General features: G+C 46.5%; 1 protein-coding gene across 2 annotated transcripts in view; it reads right to left on the bottom strand.

The window, feature by feature from the left end:
* Positions 1-21208, bottom strand: part of LOC311115539 (exportin-T-like) — a 57088-nt gene that overhangs the window by 35130 nt on the left and 750 nt on the right. For both annotated transcript variants that reach the window (XM_084190692.1, XM_084190693.1), the window contains exons 2-7: positions 17103-17334; positions 15079-15161; positions 14652-14708; positions 8567-8636; positions 7865-8083; positions 5526-5710 (exon numbers count right to left, since the gene is read on the bottom strand). In XM_084190692.1, coding sequence (XP_084046818.1) covers positions 5526-5710; positions 7865-8083; positions 8567-8636; positions 14652-14708; positions 15079-15161; positions 17103-17189 — 701 coding nt within the window. In that variant the 5' untranslated portion in view covers positions 17190-17334. The remainder of the gene's footprint in view (positions 1-5525; positions 5711-7864; positions 8084-8566; positions 8637-14651; positions 14709-15078; positions 15162-17102; positions 17335-21208) is intronic.

The following is a 21208-nucleotide window of genomic DNA, read 5'->3' as shown; positions in this document are numbered from 1 at the left end:
TACACCCAATACCCCATATCGACAAAGTAAAAACTGTTTAGACATTTTAGCAAATGTATAAAAATAAATAACAGATATCACATTAGGTATTCAGACCCTTTACTCAGTACTTTGTTGAAGCACCTTTGGCAACGATTACAGAATCGAGTCTTCTTGGGTATGACGCTACAAGCTTGGCACACCTGTATTTGGGGAGTTTCTCCCATTCTTACCTACAAATCCTCTCAAGCTCTGTCAGGATGGATGGGGAGCGTCACTGCACAGCTATAGAGTTCAATCTTGGTTTCATCAGACCTGAGAATCTTGTTTCTCTTGGCTAACTCCAAGCGGGCTGTCACGTGCCTTTTACTGAGGAGAGGCTTCCGTCTGGCCACTTTACCATAAAGGCCTGATTGGTGGAGTGCCGCAGAGATGGTTGTCCTTCTGGAAGGTTCTCCCATCTCCACAGAGGAACTCTGGAGTTCTGTCAGAGTGACCATCGGGTTCTTGGTCACATCCCTGGCCAAGGCCCTTCTCCCCCGATTGCTCAGTTTGGCCGGGCGGCCAGCTCTAGGAAGAGTCTTGGTGGTTCCAAACTTCTTCCATTTAAGAATGATGGAGGCCACTGTGTTCTTGGGGACCTTGAATGCTGCAGACATTTTTTGGTACCCTTCCCGAGATCTGTGCCTCGACACAATCCTGTCTCGGAGCTCTACATATGGCTTGGTTTTTGCTCTGACATGCACTGTCAACGGTGGGACCTTATATAGACAGGTGTGTGCCTTTCCAAATCAATTGAATTTACCACAGGTGGACTCCAATGAAGTTGTAGAAACATCTCAAAGATGATCAATGGAAACAGGATGCACCTGAGCTCAATTTCGAGTCTCATAGCAAAGGGTCTGAATACTTATGTAAATCAAGGTATCGTTTTTTACACACACTAGCAAAATTTTCTACAAACCTATTTTCGCTTTGTCATTATGGGGTATTGTGTGTAGATTGATGTGGAAAAACATGTATTTAATCCATTTTAGAATAAGGCTGTAACGTAACAAAATTTGGAAAAAGGGAAGGGGTCTGAATACTTTCTGAATGCACTATAACCAGGACCTCCGGACCCTAGTAATATTATCTATCCTGATGCCTAGTCACTTTACCCTGCCTTCATGTACATATCTACCTCTGCACATTGATCTGGTACTGGTACTCCCTGTATATAGCTCCACATTGATCTGGTACTTCCTGTATATAGCTCCACATTGATCTGGTACTGGTACTTCCTGTATATAGCTCCACATTGATCTGGTACTTCCTGTATATAGCTCCACATTGATCTGGTACTGGTACTCCCTGTATATAGCTCCACATTGATCTGGTACTGGTACTCCCTCTATATAGCTCCACATTGATCTGGTACTTCCTGTATATAGCTCCACATTGATCTGGTACTGGTACTTCCTGTATATAGCTCCACATTGATCTGGTACTTCCTGTATATAGCTCCACATTGATCTGGTACTTGTACTCCCTGTATATAGCTCCACATTGATCTGGTACTTCCTGTATATAGCTGCACATTGATCTGGTACTGGTACTCCCTGTATATAGCTGCACATTGATCTGGTACTTCCTGTATATAGCTCCACATTGATCTGGTACTGGTACTTCCTGTATATAGCTCCACATTGATCTGGTACTTCCTGTATATAGCTGCACATTGATCTGGTACTGGTACTCCCTGTATATAGCTGCACATTGATCTGGTACTTCCTGTATATAGCTCCACATTGATCTGGTACTGGTACTTCCTGTATATAGCTCCACATTGATCTGGTACTTCCTGTATATAGCTGCACATTGATCTGGTACTCCCTGTATATAGCTGCACATTGATCTGGTACTTCCTGTATATAGCTCCACATTGATCTGGTACTTCCTGTATATAGCTCCACAGTGATCTGGTACTTCCTGTATATAGCTCCACAGTGATCTGGTACTTCCTGTATATAGCTCCACATTGATCTGGTACTTCCTGTATATAGCTCCACAGTGATCTGGTACTTCCTGTATATAGCTCCATTCTTGTGTATTTTATTCCTTGTGTTAGTTCCCATTGTATTTTTGTAACTCAGCATCGTTGGGAAAGGTTTGAAAGCAAGCATGTCACTGTAAAGGTCCAAAAGGCAGCTTCTACCTGTTAGATTAATTTGTATTTTAAGAATAATGACTAAAGGATTTCACCCCAAATACAGTATAAATGTGTGAACGGTGTTAGAGTTATAATGTAGTGGCAGCCCACTAACAGAGGGGGGCGGGACTAAACATTCCAGGGTGAAGGGGACTGAGAAAACGGGTTAAAAAAAGCCTCCTAAAGGTGGGCGGAGCAAAGTGCCTTTGTGTGTCAAGGGGTATAAAACAGGAGTGTATGGGTTTTGGCGCCAGAGCTCTCTCCATGAATAAATATACAGATAATACTTGTTGGTTGTGGACCTTGAATCATTTATGATTAAAACCAGAGCCTTACAACCTCTGGTAATGATTCAAGCTTAGGTTGAATTAGAGATAGAAATTCTCATGACAAGTGGTTCTTCGAGCCGGATCTTAAATACGTCTGTCATTCTAAGGACACAGAAACCGTGCACGGGCGGGTGATTGCATCCGTGGAGAATAGTCCTGGCCTTCGACGTTAAGGTTATAAACAGGCCGGTGATGACTCTTATGAACGATAAAGACGTTAACGAGTTTGAAAAAGCATTTAAATCCAAACTGCAAGGAAAAGGTCAGTAATTTTTATTCATGGATTTTGGTGAAATGATTTGAACTTGTATAAGAATAGTAATTCTTGTGAAGGGCAGAGAATAGTTACCAAAATCTCAAAGGAAATAATAATTCATTATGATGGAAGGAAGGGGGGTCCGTAATTGACCCTAGGTAAATAGCTATTACCAAAATAATCTAGTTAATATTGAGATTGTACGAGATACAGTCTTTACAATATAAACAGGAAGGGGGATAATTTTTGTTGTGTGCGATGGATACATTAAACAGGTCAAAAGTCGCGTAAACAACTGGGGATTTGCTCTAACTGTCTGTTTCATGTAACTGGAGCAGTTACCACCTCTAGGTTACAAATAGTGTTAGCAAATTATCGTATAATGTTGTATACGTGTGAGACTTAATGATCCATCGAAATACGTGATAATTGTTTCAAGGGAGGAGCTAAAATAAGTTGCGTGAGGGAAAAAAAATGGTTATCCGATCCCTTTCATGAAACTGGAGAAGGAAAAAAAAACTCTGGGTTACGGGTTAGATAATTTAAATGGTTAATTACAAAAGCAGATCATAACATTGGCTCAAGAGACGCACTTAATAATTACTCCCAGGAAAATAATTCTGGATTTAATTATTACTAAAACGGGGGGATTTCTTATTTTTCCACCATGGGAAATAAATCTTCTAAAAAGAGGTTCGAGAATTAACGGGGGATGAAAGATATATGTTAGGAAGAGATCGAAGAAATATGTTTTATGGATCCATTTGGGAGAAGAGGTATGGATTTATTGGGCATCTCGACGTGGAAAAGTTAGAAGTTATGATTAAGCAGATGCATGTAAACTGTGGAACGGATTTGAAGAAACAGCGAGGGGAGGGGCTAGAGACAGCGAGGGTATTTTGGAAGCGCGAAGGAGAGAGGAAGTGCTTTAACTGTAACAAAGAGGAATATTTGGCAAGGGAGTGTAAGGCCCTGTGTAAATACTGTAACAGAACAGGTCATAACCATCGTGACTGCAGGGGTAAAGGAAAGGGCAGTGTCGGAGATAGGACAGTCTATTTTTTGGTTCAACGGGTAAAATGTTTGAAGAAATGATTCGTGTCGATTAAGAATTGGCTAAAAACACCACGAAGCGATTATTTGAGAGGTACCTATACATGTCCAATGATATATACGTATGAACTTTCTCACCCAAACGTAGACGTACGTCATGAGTGAGCAAGTAGAGAATATTTACATTTGCATTTTTTGTCATTTGGCAGACGCTCTGGTCCGGAGCGACTTTCAGGAGCAGTGGGGGTTGGGTGCCTTGCTCGGTGGCACATCGGCTGATTTTGCGCCTGGTCGGCTCGGGGAGTTGGAGCCGGCGACCTCTCGGTTCCTGACACGGTGTTCTTGGTTACTGGGCTACCAGCCGGCCGATATGAGTTTAAGGTTGTGCCGTTGTTTGATTAGGTGATAAGGTTATGTGATAAGGTTTAATGGGTGATCGGACCATAACTAAAGTGGTTATAGAAGTAATGGATAAATAGTGGAGAGCCAATAGAGGGTTCCATTGAACTATTATGGTTTGTTGGGCATTTTGAATTTGCGATAGAGCTGTGAAAATTGAGTTGAGGACAAAGGACAATAATTTATGGCTCTGGTTAGCGGGAAAAAATAGAGACGGTCAAGCGAGTTAGATTGAGCTGGAAAATTTCAAGTAGAGGTCTAAAGACATTATTGAAAGGAAGTGCTTTGATGAATTCAAAATGGTTATTACTTTATTGTATTACTTTATTGTATAGGTTGAGTAACACCAGTGGTGGATGAAAATAAATGGTGGATTCTAAAAAAATAACAGCTTCTACCCCCAAGCCATAAGACTCCTGAACAGCTAATCATGGCTACCCAGACTATTTCCACTGCCCCCCCCACCTCATCTTTTTACGCTGCTGCTACTCTGTTAAGTATTTATGCATAGTCACTTTAACTCTACCCACATGTACATATTACCTCAACTACCTCAACTAGCCGGTGCCCCCGCACATTGACTCTGCACCGGTACCCCCCTGTATATATAGCCTCCCTACTGTTATTTTATTTTACTTCTGCTCTTTTTTTCCTCTACACTTTTTTGTTGTTTTATTTTACTTTTTTTGTTAAAAATAAATGCACTGTTGGTGAAGGGCTGTAAGTAAGCATTTCACTGTAATGTCTGCACCTGTTGTATTCGGCGCATGTGATAAATAACATCCCAACTAGACACACTGGTCACTGACTGACATTTCAGACAACTAGTGATCTGGGACCCGTTATCTCAACTAGTGATCTGGGACCCGTTATCTCAACTAGTGATCTGGGACCAGTTATCTCAACTAGTCTCTGGTTCACAAACCTGCAGGGACAGGAACAGGTCAGATGCTGTCACAGTCCTCAGGCTAAACAACCTCCCCAGCCCCACTGCTGAATGTCTAACGTAGTTGGTTTGGTGAACCATGCTCTTGCCTGAGATCTGAAAACGTGCATTTCCTTCCCAAGCTAATGCCTAGGCTTTAGCCCAGCGGGCTAACACCGCCTTGTGAAAAGCAGATCAATCCAGGTACTGACAGACCACAGACAGACAGACTGACCACAGACAGACAGACTGACCACAGACAGACAGACAGACAGACAGACCACAGACAGACCACAGACAGACAGACCACAGACAGACCACAGACAGACAGACCACAGACAGACAGACCACAGACAGACCACAGACAGACAGACCACAGACAGACAGACGTACCTGTCGTTGGCGATGAGGTTGAGGTCTATCCAGGAGACGTATGCCCCTACCACCTCCAGACACTGACAGGTGATCTCAGGGTGAGACTGCTGATAAGCCCCGAGGATCTGGTACCAGGACTCAACCAGGCTGGGGATGACCTGCTCCCTCATTCCATCCTTTATTAAGGTGTTCCTACGCACCTCCTAGAGGGGTACAGAGGAGGGGGACAGAGGAGGGGGACAGAGAGGAGGAGGGGGACAGAGAGGAGGAGGGGGACAGAGGAGGAGGGGGACAGAGAGGAGGAGGGGGGAGTTAGACGCTGGGGATGACCTGCTCCCTCAATGGGGGGGGTAAGTATCTCTCTATCCACCACCTCAGTGTCCCCTTACCTCAGGTGAGTGCAGGATATCTCTGTCCCCTTACCTCAGGTGAGTGCAGGATATCTCTGTCCCCTTACCTCAGGTGAGTGCAGGATATCTCTGTCCCCTTACCTCAGGTGAGTGCAGTATATCTCTGTCCCCTTACCTCAGGTGAGTGCAGTATACAGTGGGGAAAAAAAGTATTTAGTCAGCCACCAGTTGTGCAAGTTCTCCCACTTAAAAAGATGAGAGAGGCCTGTAATTTTCATCATAGGTACACGTCAACTATGACAGACAAAATGAGAAAAGAAATCCAGAAAATCACATTTTTAATGAATTTATTTGCAAATTATGGTGGAAAATAAGTATTTGGTCACCTACAAACAAGCAAGATTTCTGGCTCTCACAGACCTGTAACTTCTTCTTTAAGAGGCTCCTCTGTCCTCCACTCGTTACCTGTATTAATGGCACCTGTTTGAACTTGTTATCAGTATAAAAGACACCTGTACACAACCTCAAACAGTCACACTCCAAACTCCACTATGGCCAAGACCAAAGAGCTGTCAAAGGACACCAGAAACAAAATTGTAGACCTGCACCAGGCTGGGAAGACTGAATCTGCAATAGGTAAGCAGCTTGGTTTGAAGAAATCAACTGTGGGAGCAATTATTAGGAAATGGAAGACATACAAGACCACTGATAATCTCCCTCGATCTGGGGCTCCACGCAAGATCTCACCCCGTGGGGTCAAAATGATCACAAGAACGGTGAGCAAAAATCCCAGAACTACACGGGGGGACCTAGTGAATGACCTGCAGAGAGCTGGGACCAAAGTAACAAAGCCTACCATCAGTAACACACTATGCCGCCAGGGACTCAAATCCTGCAGTGCAAGACGTGTCCCCCTGCTTAAGCCAGTACATGTCCAGGCCCGTCTGAAATTTGCTAGAGTGCATTTGGATGATCCAGAAGAGGATTGGGAGAATGTCATATGGTCAGATGAAACCAAAATATAACTTTTTGGTAAAAACTCAACTCGTTGTGTTTGGAGGACAAGGAATGCTGAGTTGCATCCAAAGAACACCATACCTACTGTGAAGCATGGGGGTGGAAACATCATGCTTTGGGGCTGTTTTTCTGCAAAGGGACCAGGACGACTGATCCGTGTAAAGGAAAGAATGAATGGGGCCATGTATCGTGAGATTTTGAGTGAAAACCTCCTTCCATCAGCAAGGGCATTGAAGATGAAACGTGGCTGGGTCTTTCAGCATGACAATGATCCCAAACACACCGCCCGGGCAACGAAGGAGTGGCTTCGTAAGAAGCATTTCAAGGTCCTGGAGTGGCCTAGCCAGTCTCCAGATCTCAACCCCATAGAAAATCTTTGGAGGGAGTTGAAAGTCCGTGTTGCCCAGCGACAGCCCCAAAACATCACTGCTCTAGAGGAGATCTGCATGGAGGAATGGGCCAAAATACCAGCAACAGTGTGTGAAAACCTTGTGAAGACTTACAGAAAACGTTTGACCTGTGTCATTGCCAACAAAGGGTATATAACAAAGTATTGAGAAACTTTTGTTATTGACCAAATACTTATTTTCCACCATAATTTGCAAATAAATTCATTAAAAATCCTACAATGTGATTTTCTGGATTTTTTTTTCTCATTTTGTCTGTCATAGTTGACGTGTACCTATGATGAAAATTACAGGCCTCTCTCATCTTTTTAAGTGGGAGAACTTGCACAATTGGTGGCTGACTAAATACTTTTTTCCCCCACTGTATCTCTGTCCCCTTACCTCAGGTGAGTGCAGGATATCTCTGTCCCCTTACCTCAGGTGAGTGCAGGATATCTCTGTCCCCTTACCTCAGGTGAGTGCAGGATATCTCTGTCCCCTTACCTCAGGTGAGTGCAGTATCTCTGTCCCCTTACCTCAGGTGAGTGCAGGATATCTCTGTCCCCTTACCTCAGGTGAGTGCAGGATATCTCTGTCCCCTTACCTCAGGTGAGTGCAGGATATCTCTGTCCACCACCTCAGCGTCGATAGCCATCAGTGTTCTGAGGTAGACGTCAACCCCGTGTGGGTTCAGACCCACTAGAGACAGGATATCATAGAAGAACTTGGGCCAGTGGGTCAGGAACTCCATCACGAAGGTCAGAGCAAACACCTGGGCTGCCTTGTTACGGATGAACGGCTTCTCTGGCTGGGAGTTCATTAACTGGAGAGGAGGAAGAGGAAGGAGGGGGGAAGAGGAAGGAGGCGGGGGAAGGAAGAAGGAGGAGGGGAAGGAGGAAGGAGGAGGAGGGAGGAAGAAGAGGAAGGAGGGGGGAAGAGGAAGGAGAAGGAGGAAGGAAGAAGAGGAAGGAGGAGGGAGGAAGAAGAGGAAGGAGGAGGGGAAGTAGAAGGCGAGGAGGAGGGGAAGGAGGAGGAGGAAGAGGAAGGAGGAAGGAAAAGGAGGGGAAGGAGGAAGAGGAAGGAGGAAGAGGAGGACAGCTCATTGAAATTAATTAAAATGACAATTTTTTTCTATGACAATTTTTTAATTCAGGAATTCAGGTGTGGAAGAGAGCCAACTTCATGAGTGAATAAAAATGTGTAACCAACGAAAGCGCAAGTAATAGATTGTGGGGTGGTGGTGATGAAATGTGATATGTTGATGTGACAAGTTGACTAAGTTCCAGGCGGAGAAGCAGAGCCTCACCTGACACTGCAGCCATTTCATCAGGGTTTCTCTAATCAGCTGTTGCTGGGCAGCGCTGAGACCTCCGTGTCTGGGACAGAACACAGAACAAACACAATGTCACTTTCAGACTCATTCATAGAGGAGTCCTGCTGAGAGACAGATATACATGGTTTCAGACTCATTCATAGAGGAATCCTGCTGAGAGACAGATATACATGGTTTCAGACTCATTCATAGAGGAGTCCTGCTGAGAGACAGATATACATGGTCTCAGACTCATTCATAGAGGAGTCCTGCTGAGAGACAGATATACACGGTTTCAGACTCATTCATAGAGGAATCCTGCTGAGAGACAGATATACATGGTTTCAGACTCATTCATAGAGGAATCCTGCTGAGAGACAGATATACATGGTTTCAGACTCATTCATAGAGGAATCCTGCTGAGAGACAGATATACATGGTTTCAGACTCATTCATAGAGGAATCCTGCTGAGAGACAGATATACATGGTTTCAGACTCATTCATAGAGGAATCCTGCTGAGAGACAGATATACATGGTCTCAGACTCATTCATAGAGGAGTCCTGCTGAGAGACAGATATACACGGTTTCAGACTCATTCATAGAGGAATCCTGCTGAGAGACAGATATACATGGTTTCAGACTCATTCATAGAGGAATCCTGCTGAGAGACAGATATACACGGTCTCAGACTCATTCATAGAGGAATCCTGCTGAGAGACAGATATACACGGTTTCAGACTCATTCATAGAGGAATCCTGCTGAGAGACAGATATACACGGTTTCAGACTCATTCATAGAGGAATCCTGCTGAGAGACAGATATACATGGTTTCAGACTCATTCATAGAGGAATCCTGCTGAGAGACAGATATACATGGTTTCAGACTCATTCATAGAGGAATCCTGCTGAGAGACAGATATACATGGTTTCAGACTCATTCATAGAGGAATCCTGCTGAGAGACAGATATACATGGTCTCAGACTCATTCATAGAGGAGTCCTGCTGAGAGACAGATATACACGGTTTCAGACTCATTCATAGAGGAATCCTGCTGAGAGACAGATATACATGGTTTCAGACTCATTCATAGAGGAATCCTGCTGAGAGACAGATATACACGGTCTCAGACTCATTCATAGAGGAATCCTGCTGAGAGACAGATATACACGGTTTCAGACTCATTCATAGAGGAATCCTGCTGAGAGACAGATATACATGGTCTCAGACTCATTCATAGAGGAATCCTGCTGAGAGACAGATATACATGGTCTCAGACTCATTCATAGAGGAATCCTGCTGAGAGACAGATATACATGGTCTCAGACTCATTCATAGAGGAATCCTGCTGAGAGACAGATATACATGGTCTCAGACTCATTCATAGAGGAATCCTGCTGAGAGACAGATATACATGGTTTCAGACTCATTCATAGAGGAATCCTGCTGAGAGACAGATATACATGGTTTCAGACTCATTCATAGAGGAATCCTGCTGAGAGACAGATATACACGGTTTCAGACTCATTCATAGAGGAATCCTGCTGAGAGACAGATATACATGGTTTCAGACTCATTCATAGAGGAATCCTGCTGAGAGACAGATATACATGGTCTCAGACTCATTCATAGAGGAATCCTGCTGAGAGACAGATATACATGGTTTCATTCAGATTTCAGTAAGAAAGGCATGAGCAAAGTTACAGCATTATCTGTCATCTGGAGCCAATGGGATTGGAGGAACAGTCAACCTATCATCACGTCCTTCCTGATCCATTATCTACCAGAGCAGAGGCAGGATGACAGCTGATCCATTATCTACCAGACCAGAGGCAGGATGACAGCTAATCCATTATCTACCAGACCAGAGGCAGGATGACAGCTGATCCATTATCTACCAGACCAGAGGCAGGATGATAGCTAATCCATTATCTACCAGACCAGAGGCAGGATGACAGCTGATCCATTATCTACCAGACCAGAGGCAGGATGACAGCTGATCCATTATCTACCAGACCAGAGGCAGGATGACAGCTGATCCATTATCTACTAGACCAGAGGCAGGATGACAGCTAATCCATTATCTACCAGACCAGAGGCAGGATGACAGCTAATCCATTATCTACCAGACCAGAGGCAGGATGACAGCTGATCCATTATCTACCAGACCAGAGGCAGGATGACAGCTAATCCATTATCTACCAGACCAGAGGCAGGATGACAGCTAATCCATTATCTACCAGACCAGAGGCAGGATGACAGCTAATCCATTATCTACCAGACCAGAGGCAGGATGACAGCTGATCCATTATCTACCAGACCAGAGGCAGGATGACAGCTAATCCATTATCTACCAGACCAGAGGCAGGATGACAGCTGATCCATTATCTACCAGACCAGAGGCAGGATGACAGCTGATCCATTATCTACCAGACCAGAGGCAGGATGACAGCTGATCCATTATCTACCAGACCAGAGGCAGGATGACAGCTGATCCATTATCTACCAGACCAGAGGCAGGATGACAGCTGATCCATTATCTACCAGACCAGAGGCAGGATGACAGCTGATCCATTATCTACCAGACAAGAGGCAGTATGACAGCTGATCCATTATCTACCAGACCAGACCAGAGGCAGGATGACAGCTGATCCATTATCTACCAGACCAGAGGCAGGATGACAGCTGATCCATTATCTACCAGACCAGAGGCAGGATGACAGCTAATCCATTATCTACCAGACCAGAGGCAGGATGACAGCTAATCCATTATCTACCAGACCAGAGGCAGGATGACAGCTGATCCATTATCTACCAGACCAGAGGCAGGATGACAGCTGATCCATTATCTACCAGACCAGAGGCAGGATGACAGCTGATCCATTATCTACCAGACCAGAGGCAGGATGACAGCTAATCCATTATCTACCAGACCAGAGGCAGGATGACAGCTGATCCATTATCTACCAGACCAGAGGCAGGATGACAGCTAATCCATTATCTACCAGACCAGACCAGAGGCAGGATGACAGCTGATCCATTATCTACCAGACCAGAGGCAGGATGACAGCTGATCCATTATCTACCAGACCAGAGGCAGGATGACAGCTGATCCATTATCTACCAGACCAGACCAGAGGCAGGATGACAGCTGATCCATTATCTACCAGACCAGAGGCAGGATGACAGCTGATCCATTATCTACCAGACCAGAGGCAGGATGACAGCTGATCCATTATCTAACAGACAGGACCAGAGGCAGGATGACAGCTAATCCATTATCTACCAGACCAGAGGCAGGATGACAGCTAATCCATTATCTACCAGACCAGAGGTAGGATGACAGCTGATCCATTATCTACCAGACCAGAGGCAGGATGACAGCTAATCCATTATCTACCAGACCAGAGGCAGGATGACAGCTAATCCATGATCTACCAGACCAGAGGCAGGATGACAGCTAATCCATTATCTACCAGACCAGAGGCAGGATAACAGCTAATCCATTATCTACCAGACCAGAGGCAGGATGACAGCTGATCCATTATCTACCAGACCAGAGGCAGGATGACAGCTGATCCATGATCTACCAGACCAGAGGCAGGATGACAGCTAATCCATTATCTACCAGACCAGAGGCAGGATGACAGCTGATCCATTATCTACCAGACCAGAGGCAGGATGACAGCTGATCCATTATCTACCAGACCAGAGGCAGGATGACAGCTGATCCATTATCTACCAGACAGGACCAGAGGCAGGATGACAGCTGATCCATTATCTACCAGACAGGACCAGAGGCAGGATGACAGCTGATCCATTATCTACCAGACAGGACCAGAGGCAGGATGACAGCTGATCCATTATCTACCAGACCAGAGGCAGGATGACAGCTGATCCATTATCTACCAGACCAGAGGCAGGATGACAGCTGATCCATTATCTACCAGACCAGAGGCAGGATGACAGCTGATCCATTATCTACCAGACCAGAGGCAGGATGACAGCTAATCCATTATCTACCAGACCAGAGGCAGGATGACAGCTAATCCATTATCTACCAGACAGGACCAGAGGCAGGATGACAGCTGATCCATTATCTACCAGACCAGAGGCAGGATGATAGCTGATCCATTATCTACCAGACCAGAGGCAGGATGACAGCTAATCCATTATCTACCAGACCAGAGGCAGGATGACAGCTGATCCATTATCTACCAGACCAGAGGCAGGATGACAGCTGATCCATTATCTACCAGACCAGAGGCAGGATGACAGCTAATCCATTATCTACCAGACCAGAGGCAGGATGACAGCTAATCCATTATCTACCAGACCAGAGGCAGGATGACAGCTGATCCATTATCTACCAGACCAGAGGCAGGATGACAGCTGATCCATTATCTACCAGACCAGAGGCAGGATGACAGCTGATCCATTATCTACCAGACCAGAGGCAGGATGACAGCTAATCCATTATCTACCAGACCAGAGGCAGGATGACAGCTGATCCATTATCTACCAGACCAGAGGCAGGATGACAGCTAATCCATTATCTACCAGACCAGACCAGAGGCAGGATGACAGCTGATCCATTATCTACCAGACCAGAGGCAGGATGACAGCTGATCCATTATCTACCAGACCAGAGGCAGGATGACAGCTGATCCATTATCTACCAGACCAGACCAGAGGCAGGATGACAGCTGATCCATTATCTACCAGACCAGAGGCAGGATGACAGCTGATCCATTATCTACCAGACCAGAGGCAGGATGACAGCTGATCCATTATCTAACAGACAGGACCAGAGGCAGGATGACAGCTAATCCATTATCTACCAGACCAGAGGCAGGATGACAGCTAATCCATTATCTACCAGACCAGAGGTAGGATGACAGCTGATCCATTATCTACCAGACCAGAGGCAGGATGACAGCTAATCCATTATCTACCAGACCAGAGGCAGGATGACAGCTAATCCATGATCTACCAGACCAGAGGCAGGATGACAGCTAATCCATTATCTACCAGACCAGAGGCAGGATAACAGCTAATCCATTATCTACCAGACCAGAGGCAGGATGACAGCTGATCCATTATCTACCAGACCAGAGGCAGGATGACAGCTGATCCATGATCTACCAGACCAGAGGCAGGATGACAGCTAATCCATTATCTACCAGACCAGAGGCAGGATGACAGCTGATCCATTATCTACCAGACCAGAGGCAGGATGACAGCTGATCCATTATCTACCAGACAGGACCAGAGGCAGGATGACAGCTGATCCATTATCTACCAGACAGGACCAGAGGCAGGATGACAGCTGATCCATTATCTACCAGACAGGACCAGAGGCAGGATGACAGCTGATCCATTATCTACCAGACCAGAGGCAGGATGACAGCTGATCCATTATCTACCAGACCAGAGGCAGGATGACAGCTAATCCATTATCTACCAGACCAGAGGCAGGATGACAGCTGATCCATTATCTACCAGACCAGAGGCAGGATGACAGCTAATCCATTATCTACCAGACCAGAGGCAGGATGACAGCTAATCCATTATCTACCAGACAGGACCAGAGGCAGGATGACAGCTGATCCATTATCTACCAGACCAGAGGCAGGATGATAGCTGATCCATTATCTACCAGACCAGAGGCAGGATGACAGCTAATCCATTATCTACCAGACCAGAGGCAGGATGACAGCTGATCCATTATCTACCAGACCAGAGGCAGGATGACAGCTGATCCATTATCTACCAGACCAGAGGCAGGATGACAGCTAATCCATTATCTACCAGACCAGAGGCAGGATGACAGCTAATCCATTATCTACCAGACCAGAGGCAGGATGACAGCTGATCCATTATCTACCAGACCAGAGGCAGGATGACAGCTAATCCATGATCTACCAGACCAGAGGCAGGATGACAGCTGGCAGAGGTACTGCCCCTCCCCTCCCCTCCCCTCTCCTCCTCCCCTCCCCTCCTCTCCTCCCCTCCCTCCCCGCTCCTCCCCTCCCCTCCCCTCCCCGCTCCTCCCCTCCCCTCCCCTCCCCCCTCACCTGTACTTGATCTGGTGCTCCAGGACTTGGAAACAGAAGAACTTCACATGGTCGTCACTGAGAGAGGGATAAACAAAGTTATTACAATACATCCAACAGGGAGGCCAGAGTCCAGAGAGAGGCCAACAGGGAGACCAACAGAGACCAGAGTCCAGAGAGAGACCAACAGGGAGCCCAGAGAGAAACCAACAGGGAGACCAGAGTCTAGAGAGAGACCAACAGGGAGACCAGAGTCCAGAGAGAGACCAACAGGGATACCAAGAGAGAGACCAGAGAGAGGCCAACAGGGAGAACAGAGTCCAGATAGAGACCAACAGGGAGACCAACCAGGAGACCAAGCAGTAGAACAGAGTCCAGAGAGATGGAACACTCAACCTACCAGGTGTGATTAGAAGGATACTGTACCGTCTCAACTAGTGAGTCTCACCTGTAAATGCCTTTAGCCAGGGCCTCTGCACACACCTCCCAGGCATCCTGGGACTCCTTCAACTGCTCAAAATACACCATCGCCTGAGGAGAGGGGGAGAGGGGGAGAGAGAGAGGGGGAGAGAGAGAGGGGGAGAGAGAGAGGGGGAGAGAGAGAGAGAGAGAGAGAGACAAGAGTTAGAAAAGGGAGAGAAAGAAAGAGAGAGCTTCTGAATCTGACACATATCTACCACATTCTGCAGCCACCCACACAAACCCTCCTGCTGATAGCGGACAGTGACTGTGTTGGCAGGCTGTCTGCCTCAAGGACAAAGAGTTGGTGTGGGTATTTATTTGGGAACATATATATATATATATATATATATATATATTTTTTTTTTTAAATCTAGACAAGTATTTCTGAAGTGTAGGTCTACATCTGAAAAAGCATCCCAAAAAAGACAGCAGAACAGCAGTCGTGGTGATCCCTGGGTGGAAGCCTTGTGTTCCACAGCAGAACAGCAGTCGTGGTGATCCCTGGTTGGAAGCCTTGTGTTCCACAGCAGAACAGCAGTCGGGGTGATCCCTGGGTGGAAGCCTTGTGTTCCACAGCAGTCGTGGTGATCCCTGGGTGGAAGCCTTGTGTTCCACAGCAGAACAGCAGTCGTGGTGATCCCTGGTTGGAAGCCTTGTGTTCCACAGCAGAACAGCAGTCGTGGTGATCCCTGGTTGGAAGCCTTGTGTTCCACAGCAGAACAGCAGTCGTGGTGATCCCTGGTTGGAAGCCTTGTGTTCCACAGCAGAACAGCAGTCGTGGTGATCCCTGGTTGGAAGCCTTGTGTTCCACAGCAGAACAGCAGTCGTGGTGATCCCTGGTTGGAAGCCTTGTGTTCCACAGCAGAACAGCAGTCGTGGTGATCCCTGGTTGGAAGCCTTGTGTTCCACAGCAGAACAGCAGTCGTGGTGATCCCTGGGTGGAAGCCTTGTGTTCCACAGCTATTGCTGTTGTATGACTGTGTATATAGAGATCTAGGTCCGTAGTGAACCGCTCTAACCCACGCCCTGATGTCCTGAGGGGTACTGGTCTCTGTAAACAGCACAAGTTACAACAACTTAAAATGTGGAGAGAGAACTTGTCATATACTATGGATGGAGAGCGTGATGTGACAGAGCACTGGTTCAGACAGAGCAAGAAGAACCTTTCAGATCTGATTAAACGAGGATGATTACTTTCAAGTCCAGTCTATGGCTCTGAATCAATTCCAGGAGCCAATGCGTTTAGGATCAAGTCCGCATGGGTCTGAGAATCATTTCCAGGAGCCAATGCGTTTGGATCAAGTCTACATGGGTCTGAGAATCATTTCCAGGAGCCAATGCGTTTGGATCAAGTCTACATGGGTCTGAGAATCATTTCCAGGAGCCAATGGGTTTGGATCAAGTCTACATGGGTCTGAGAATCATTTCCAGGAGCCAATGTGTTTGAATCAAGTCTACATGGGCTACCGAGTGGCGCAGCGGTCTAAGGCGCTGCATCTCAGTGCTAGAGGCGTCACTACAGACCGAGTGGAGCAGCGGTCTAAGGCACTGCATCTCAGTGCTAGAGGCGTCACTACAGACCGAGTGGAGCAGCGGTCTAAGGCACTGCATCTCAGTGCTTGAGGCGTCACTACAGACCCCCTGGTTCGATTCCAGGCTGTATCACAACCGGCCGTGATTGGGAGTCCCATAGGGCGGCGCACAATTGGCCCAGCGTCGTCCGGGTTTGGCCGGTGTAGGCCGTCATTGTAAATAAGAATTTGTTCTTAACTGACTTGCCTAGTTAAATAAAGGTTAAAAAAAACACACAAAAAACATGGGTCTAAGAATCATTTCCAGGAACCAATGCGTTTGGGATCCGCAAGAGTTGTCATCTAGGAGCACATGAATGAACTGCACACACCGCGTAATGAGACCTACCTTCTGCCTATAGCAGGCGTCTGCACACAGTGTAATGAGACCTACCTTCTGCCTATAGCAGGCGTCTGCACACAGTGTAATGAGACCTACCTTCTGCCTATAGCAGGCGTCTGCGTTTGGGTTGAGCCCCAGCAGAGCCTGCTCGTCCATGCTGATGGAGACAGACTGGCAGGCCATGAGAGGGTGAGCTGCTACTCCTCTCCTCCGTAGTTTCACTGTCTTCTGCTGCTACTGGCAGGCCATGAGGGGGTGAGCTGCTACTCCTCTCCACCGTAGTTTCACTGTTTTCTGCTGCTGCTACCCTCCAGCAGGCCAAGCACATCTACAATAACAACAACAACAATAATAATTAGGGCTGGGAATCACCAGGGACCCTCACAATACCATATTATCACCATACTTAGTTGCCAATACGATGTGTATTGCGATTCTCACGACTCTATATGTATTGCGATTCTATATGTACTGCGATTTGATATTCCAAATATATTGCTCACCACACAGTGGCTTGCGAAAGTATTCACCCCCCCTTGGCATTTTTCCTATTTTGTTGCCTTACAACCTGGAATTAAAATTTATTTTGGGGGGGTTTGTATCATTTGAAAACAGAAAACTTGATCAAAGTTTCTGATATTTTTTTTTATAACCCAACCCTGATCTGTACTTCTCCATAACTTTGTCCCTGACCTGTTTGGAGAGCTCCTTGGTCTTCATGGTGCCGCTTGCTTGGTGGTGCCCCTTGCTTAGTGGTGTTGCAGACTCTGGGGCCTTTCAGAACAGGTGTATATATACTGAGATCATGTGACCGATCATGTGACACTTAGATTGCACACAGGTGGAATTTATTTAACTAATTATGTGACTTCTGAAGGTAATTGGTTGCACCAGATCTTATTTAGGGGATTCATAGCAAATGGGGTGAATACAGATGCACGCACCACGACCATCACCTCGATTTTTTTGAAACAAGTTACTTTTTTCATTTCAATTCACCAATTTATTTTGTGTATGTCCATTACATTAAATCAAAATCCATTTAAATTACATAATGCAACAAAATAGGAAAAACACTGTCTGCTGTAGAGCGACAAGAGGGAGCCATGAGAAAATACGGTTTTTATTTTTTTATTATTATTTGTTGGTACTTTTACCCCTTTTCTCCCCAATTTCAGGAGAGGGGCGACCCTGCCAAGCCGCACTGCTTCTTGACACACTGCTCGCTTAACCCGGAAGCCAGCCGCACCAATGTGTCGGAGGAAACACCGTCCAGCTGGCGACCAAAGCCAGCTTGCAGGCGCCCGGCCGCCACAAGGAGTCACTAGAGCGCGATGGGACAAGGAAATCCCAGCCGGCCAAACCCTCCCCTAACCCGGACGACGCTGGGTCAATTGTTCGTTGCCTCATGGGTCTCCCGGTCATGGCCGGCTGTGACACAGCCTGGGATCGAACCCGGGTCTGTAGTGACGCCTCAAGCAATGCGATGCAGGCCCAAGAAAACAAGTATTGATCAGTCATGGAAATAAATAAAAAAGTGCTGAAAACAAATTGGCTCACTATTTAAAAAGAAGACAGAGAACAAGCTATGAAGGAAACATACTGGAGTTCTGGTGTCAAAAATAATATCCCTATATGGAACGACAAATTTTTTACCCCCATCACTAATAATAATAATGATTTGAAAGTCTGCGAGATAATTTACTGAATACTGTTGTGGATTCTCACACACACACATTACACACAATAACAACACACAAGGATGAAGAATGATGATGTGGAAATCTGCCAGATTTGAAACCCATCGTAATCTATGGAATGCATTCACATACACCTGTTAACCAAATAGCAGGCATGATAAGTAGCTAAAGAAAAATTGACAACTTACATAACCACTGTAACATTTACACTTTATAGAGCTAGCGTACACTTCTTAGCATAGAGCTAGCGTACACTTCTTAGCATAGAGCTAGCGTACACTTCTTAGTATAGAGCTAGCGTACACTTCTTAGCATAGAGCTAGCGTACACTTCTTAGCATAGAGCTAGCGTACACTTCTTAGCATAGAGCTAGCGTACACTTCTTAGCATAGAGCTAGCGTACACTTCTTAGCATAGAGCTAGCGTACACTTCTTAGCATAGAGCTAGCGTACACTTCTTAGCATAGAGCTAGCATACACTTCTTAGCATAGAGCTAGCGTACCCTTCTTAGCTAGTGGTGCTGTTGAGTTTTTTTTATTTTTTTGTCATTTAGCAGACGCTCTTATCCAGAGCGACTTACAGTTAGTGAGTGCATACATATTTTATTTTCTCCATAATGGCCCCCCATGGGAATCGAACCCACAATCCTGGCGTTGCAAGCGCCATGCTCTACCAACTGAGCTACATGGGACTTGTGTGATTGTTTCATTGACTCCGTGGCAGCTGACCAGCATGCCCAGGACAGGTGAACAACAGTAGCTAGCTAGCACAGCAGTGTAGTGACCTGCATGGCACTGCAAGTGTCAGTGTGTGTGTGTGGCTAATATTGTTTGTCTGACACACACAGAGTAACGCTGAGTCAACACAAACATAGAGGTGTTGATGGGAGGGCCAGACAGACCCTGTAACTGGCCTCTCCCCTCTACATAATAAACAAAGGTGTACAGCAGTAGTTATATAGGATGAACCATGACTAGAATACAGTATATACATATGGAGTGGACAGCAGTAGTTATATAGGATGAACCATGACTAGAATACAGTATATACATATGGAGTGGACAGCAGTAGTTATATAGGATGAACCGTGACTATAATACAGTATATACACATGAAGTGGGTAAAACAGTCTGGAAACATTATTACAGTGACCAGTGTTCCATGTCTATGTACATAGGGCAGCAGTCTAAGGTGCAGAGTAGATTGGTAGCCGGCTAGTGACAGTGACTAAAGTTCAGGGCAGAGTACTGGGCGGTGACTAACAGGTGGCCTGGAGATAGAAGCTGTTATTCAGTCTCTCTGTCCCAGCTTTGATGCACATGTACTGTCTCTGCCTTGTAGATGGTAGCGGGGTGAACAGGCCGTGGCTCAGGTGGCTGAGGTCCATGATGATCTTCTTGGCCTTTCCCGTGACACCGGGTGCTGTAGATGTCCTGGATGGCAGGGAGTGTGCTCGCGGTGATGCGTTGGGATGACCGCACCACCTTCTGGAGAGCCCTGCGGTTGCGGGCGGTGCAGTGATACAGCCCGACAGGATGCTCTCAATGGTGCGTCTGTAAAAGTACGTGATGGTCTTGTGGGCCAGGCTCAGGAGGCTCTGTTGCACCTTCTTCACCACACGGTCTGTGTGAATGGATTTCGTGTAGCTCAGTTGGTAGAGCATGGCGCTTTGCAACGGCAGGGTTGTGGGTTCGATTCCCACGGGGGGGCCAGTATAAAAAATGTATGCACTCACTCACTGTATGTCGCTCTGGATAAGAGCGTCTGCTAAATGACTAAAATGTAAACGTAATGTGCACGCTGAGGAACTTGAAGCTTTTCACCCTCTCCATTGTGGTCCCATCGATGTGGACGGGGGCGTGCGCTCTCTGCGGTCTCCTGAAGTCCACGATCAGCTCCTTCGTTTTGTTGAGGTAAGAGGTTATTTTCCTGCCACCACTCCGCCAGGGCCCTCACCTCCTCCCTGTAGGCTGTCTTGTCGTTGTTGGTAATCAGGCCTACCACTGTTGTGTCGTCAGCACACTTGATGATTGAATTGGAGACATGCATGACCACGCAGTCATGGGTGAACAGGGAGTACAGGAGGGGCTGAGCACGCACTCTTGTGGGGCCCCCCATGTTGAGGATCAGCGTAGCGGAGGTGTTGTTTCCTACCTTCACCACCTGGGGGGCGGCCCGTCAGGAAGTCCAGGACCCAGTTACACAGGGCGGGGTTCAGACCCAGGACCCAGAGCTCAGTGATGAGCTTGGAGGGCACTATGGTGTTGAAAGCTGAGCTGCAGTCGATGGAACAGCATTCTCACATAGGTATTCATCTTGACCAGATGGGATTGGGCAGTGTGCATGTGACAGCGATTGAGTCATCTGTTGGGGCGGTATGCAAACTGCAGTGGGTCCAGGGAGTACGGTGGAGGTGACGTGATCCTTAACTAGCCTCTCAAAGCACTTCATGATGACAGAAGTGAGCGCTATGGGGCTTTGGTCATTTAGTTCAGTTACTT

Source organism: Coregonus lavaretus (genome assembly GCF_964263955.1).
Source record: "Coregonus lavaretus genome assembly, contig: HAP1_SCAFFOLD_648, whole genome shotgun sequence".
NCBI classification, from domain to species: domain Eukaryota; kingdom Metazoa; phylum Chordata; class Actinopteri; order Salmoniformes; family Salmonidae; genus Coregonus; species Coregonus lavaretus.
The sequence above is the reverse complement of the archived record's forward strand: the minus strand, read 5'-3'. Positions and strand labels throughout refer to the sequence as shown.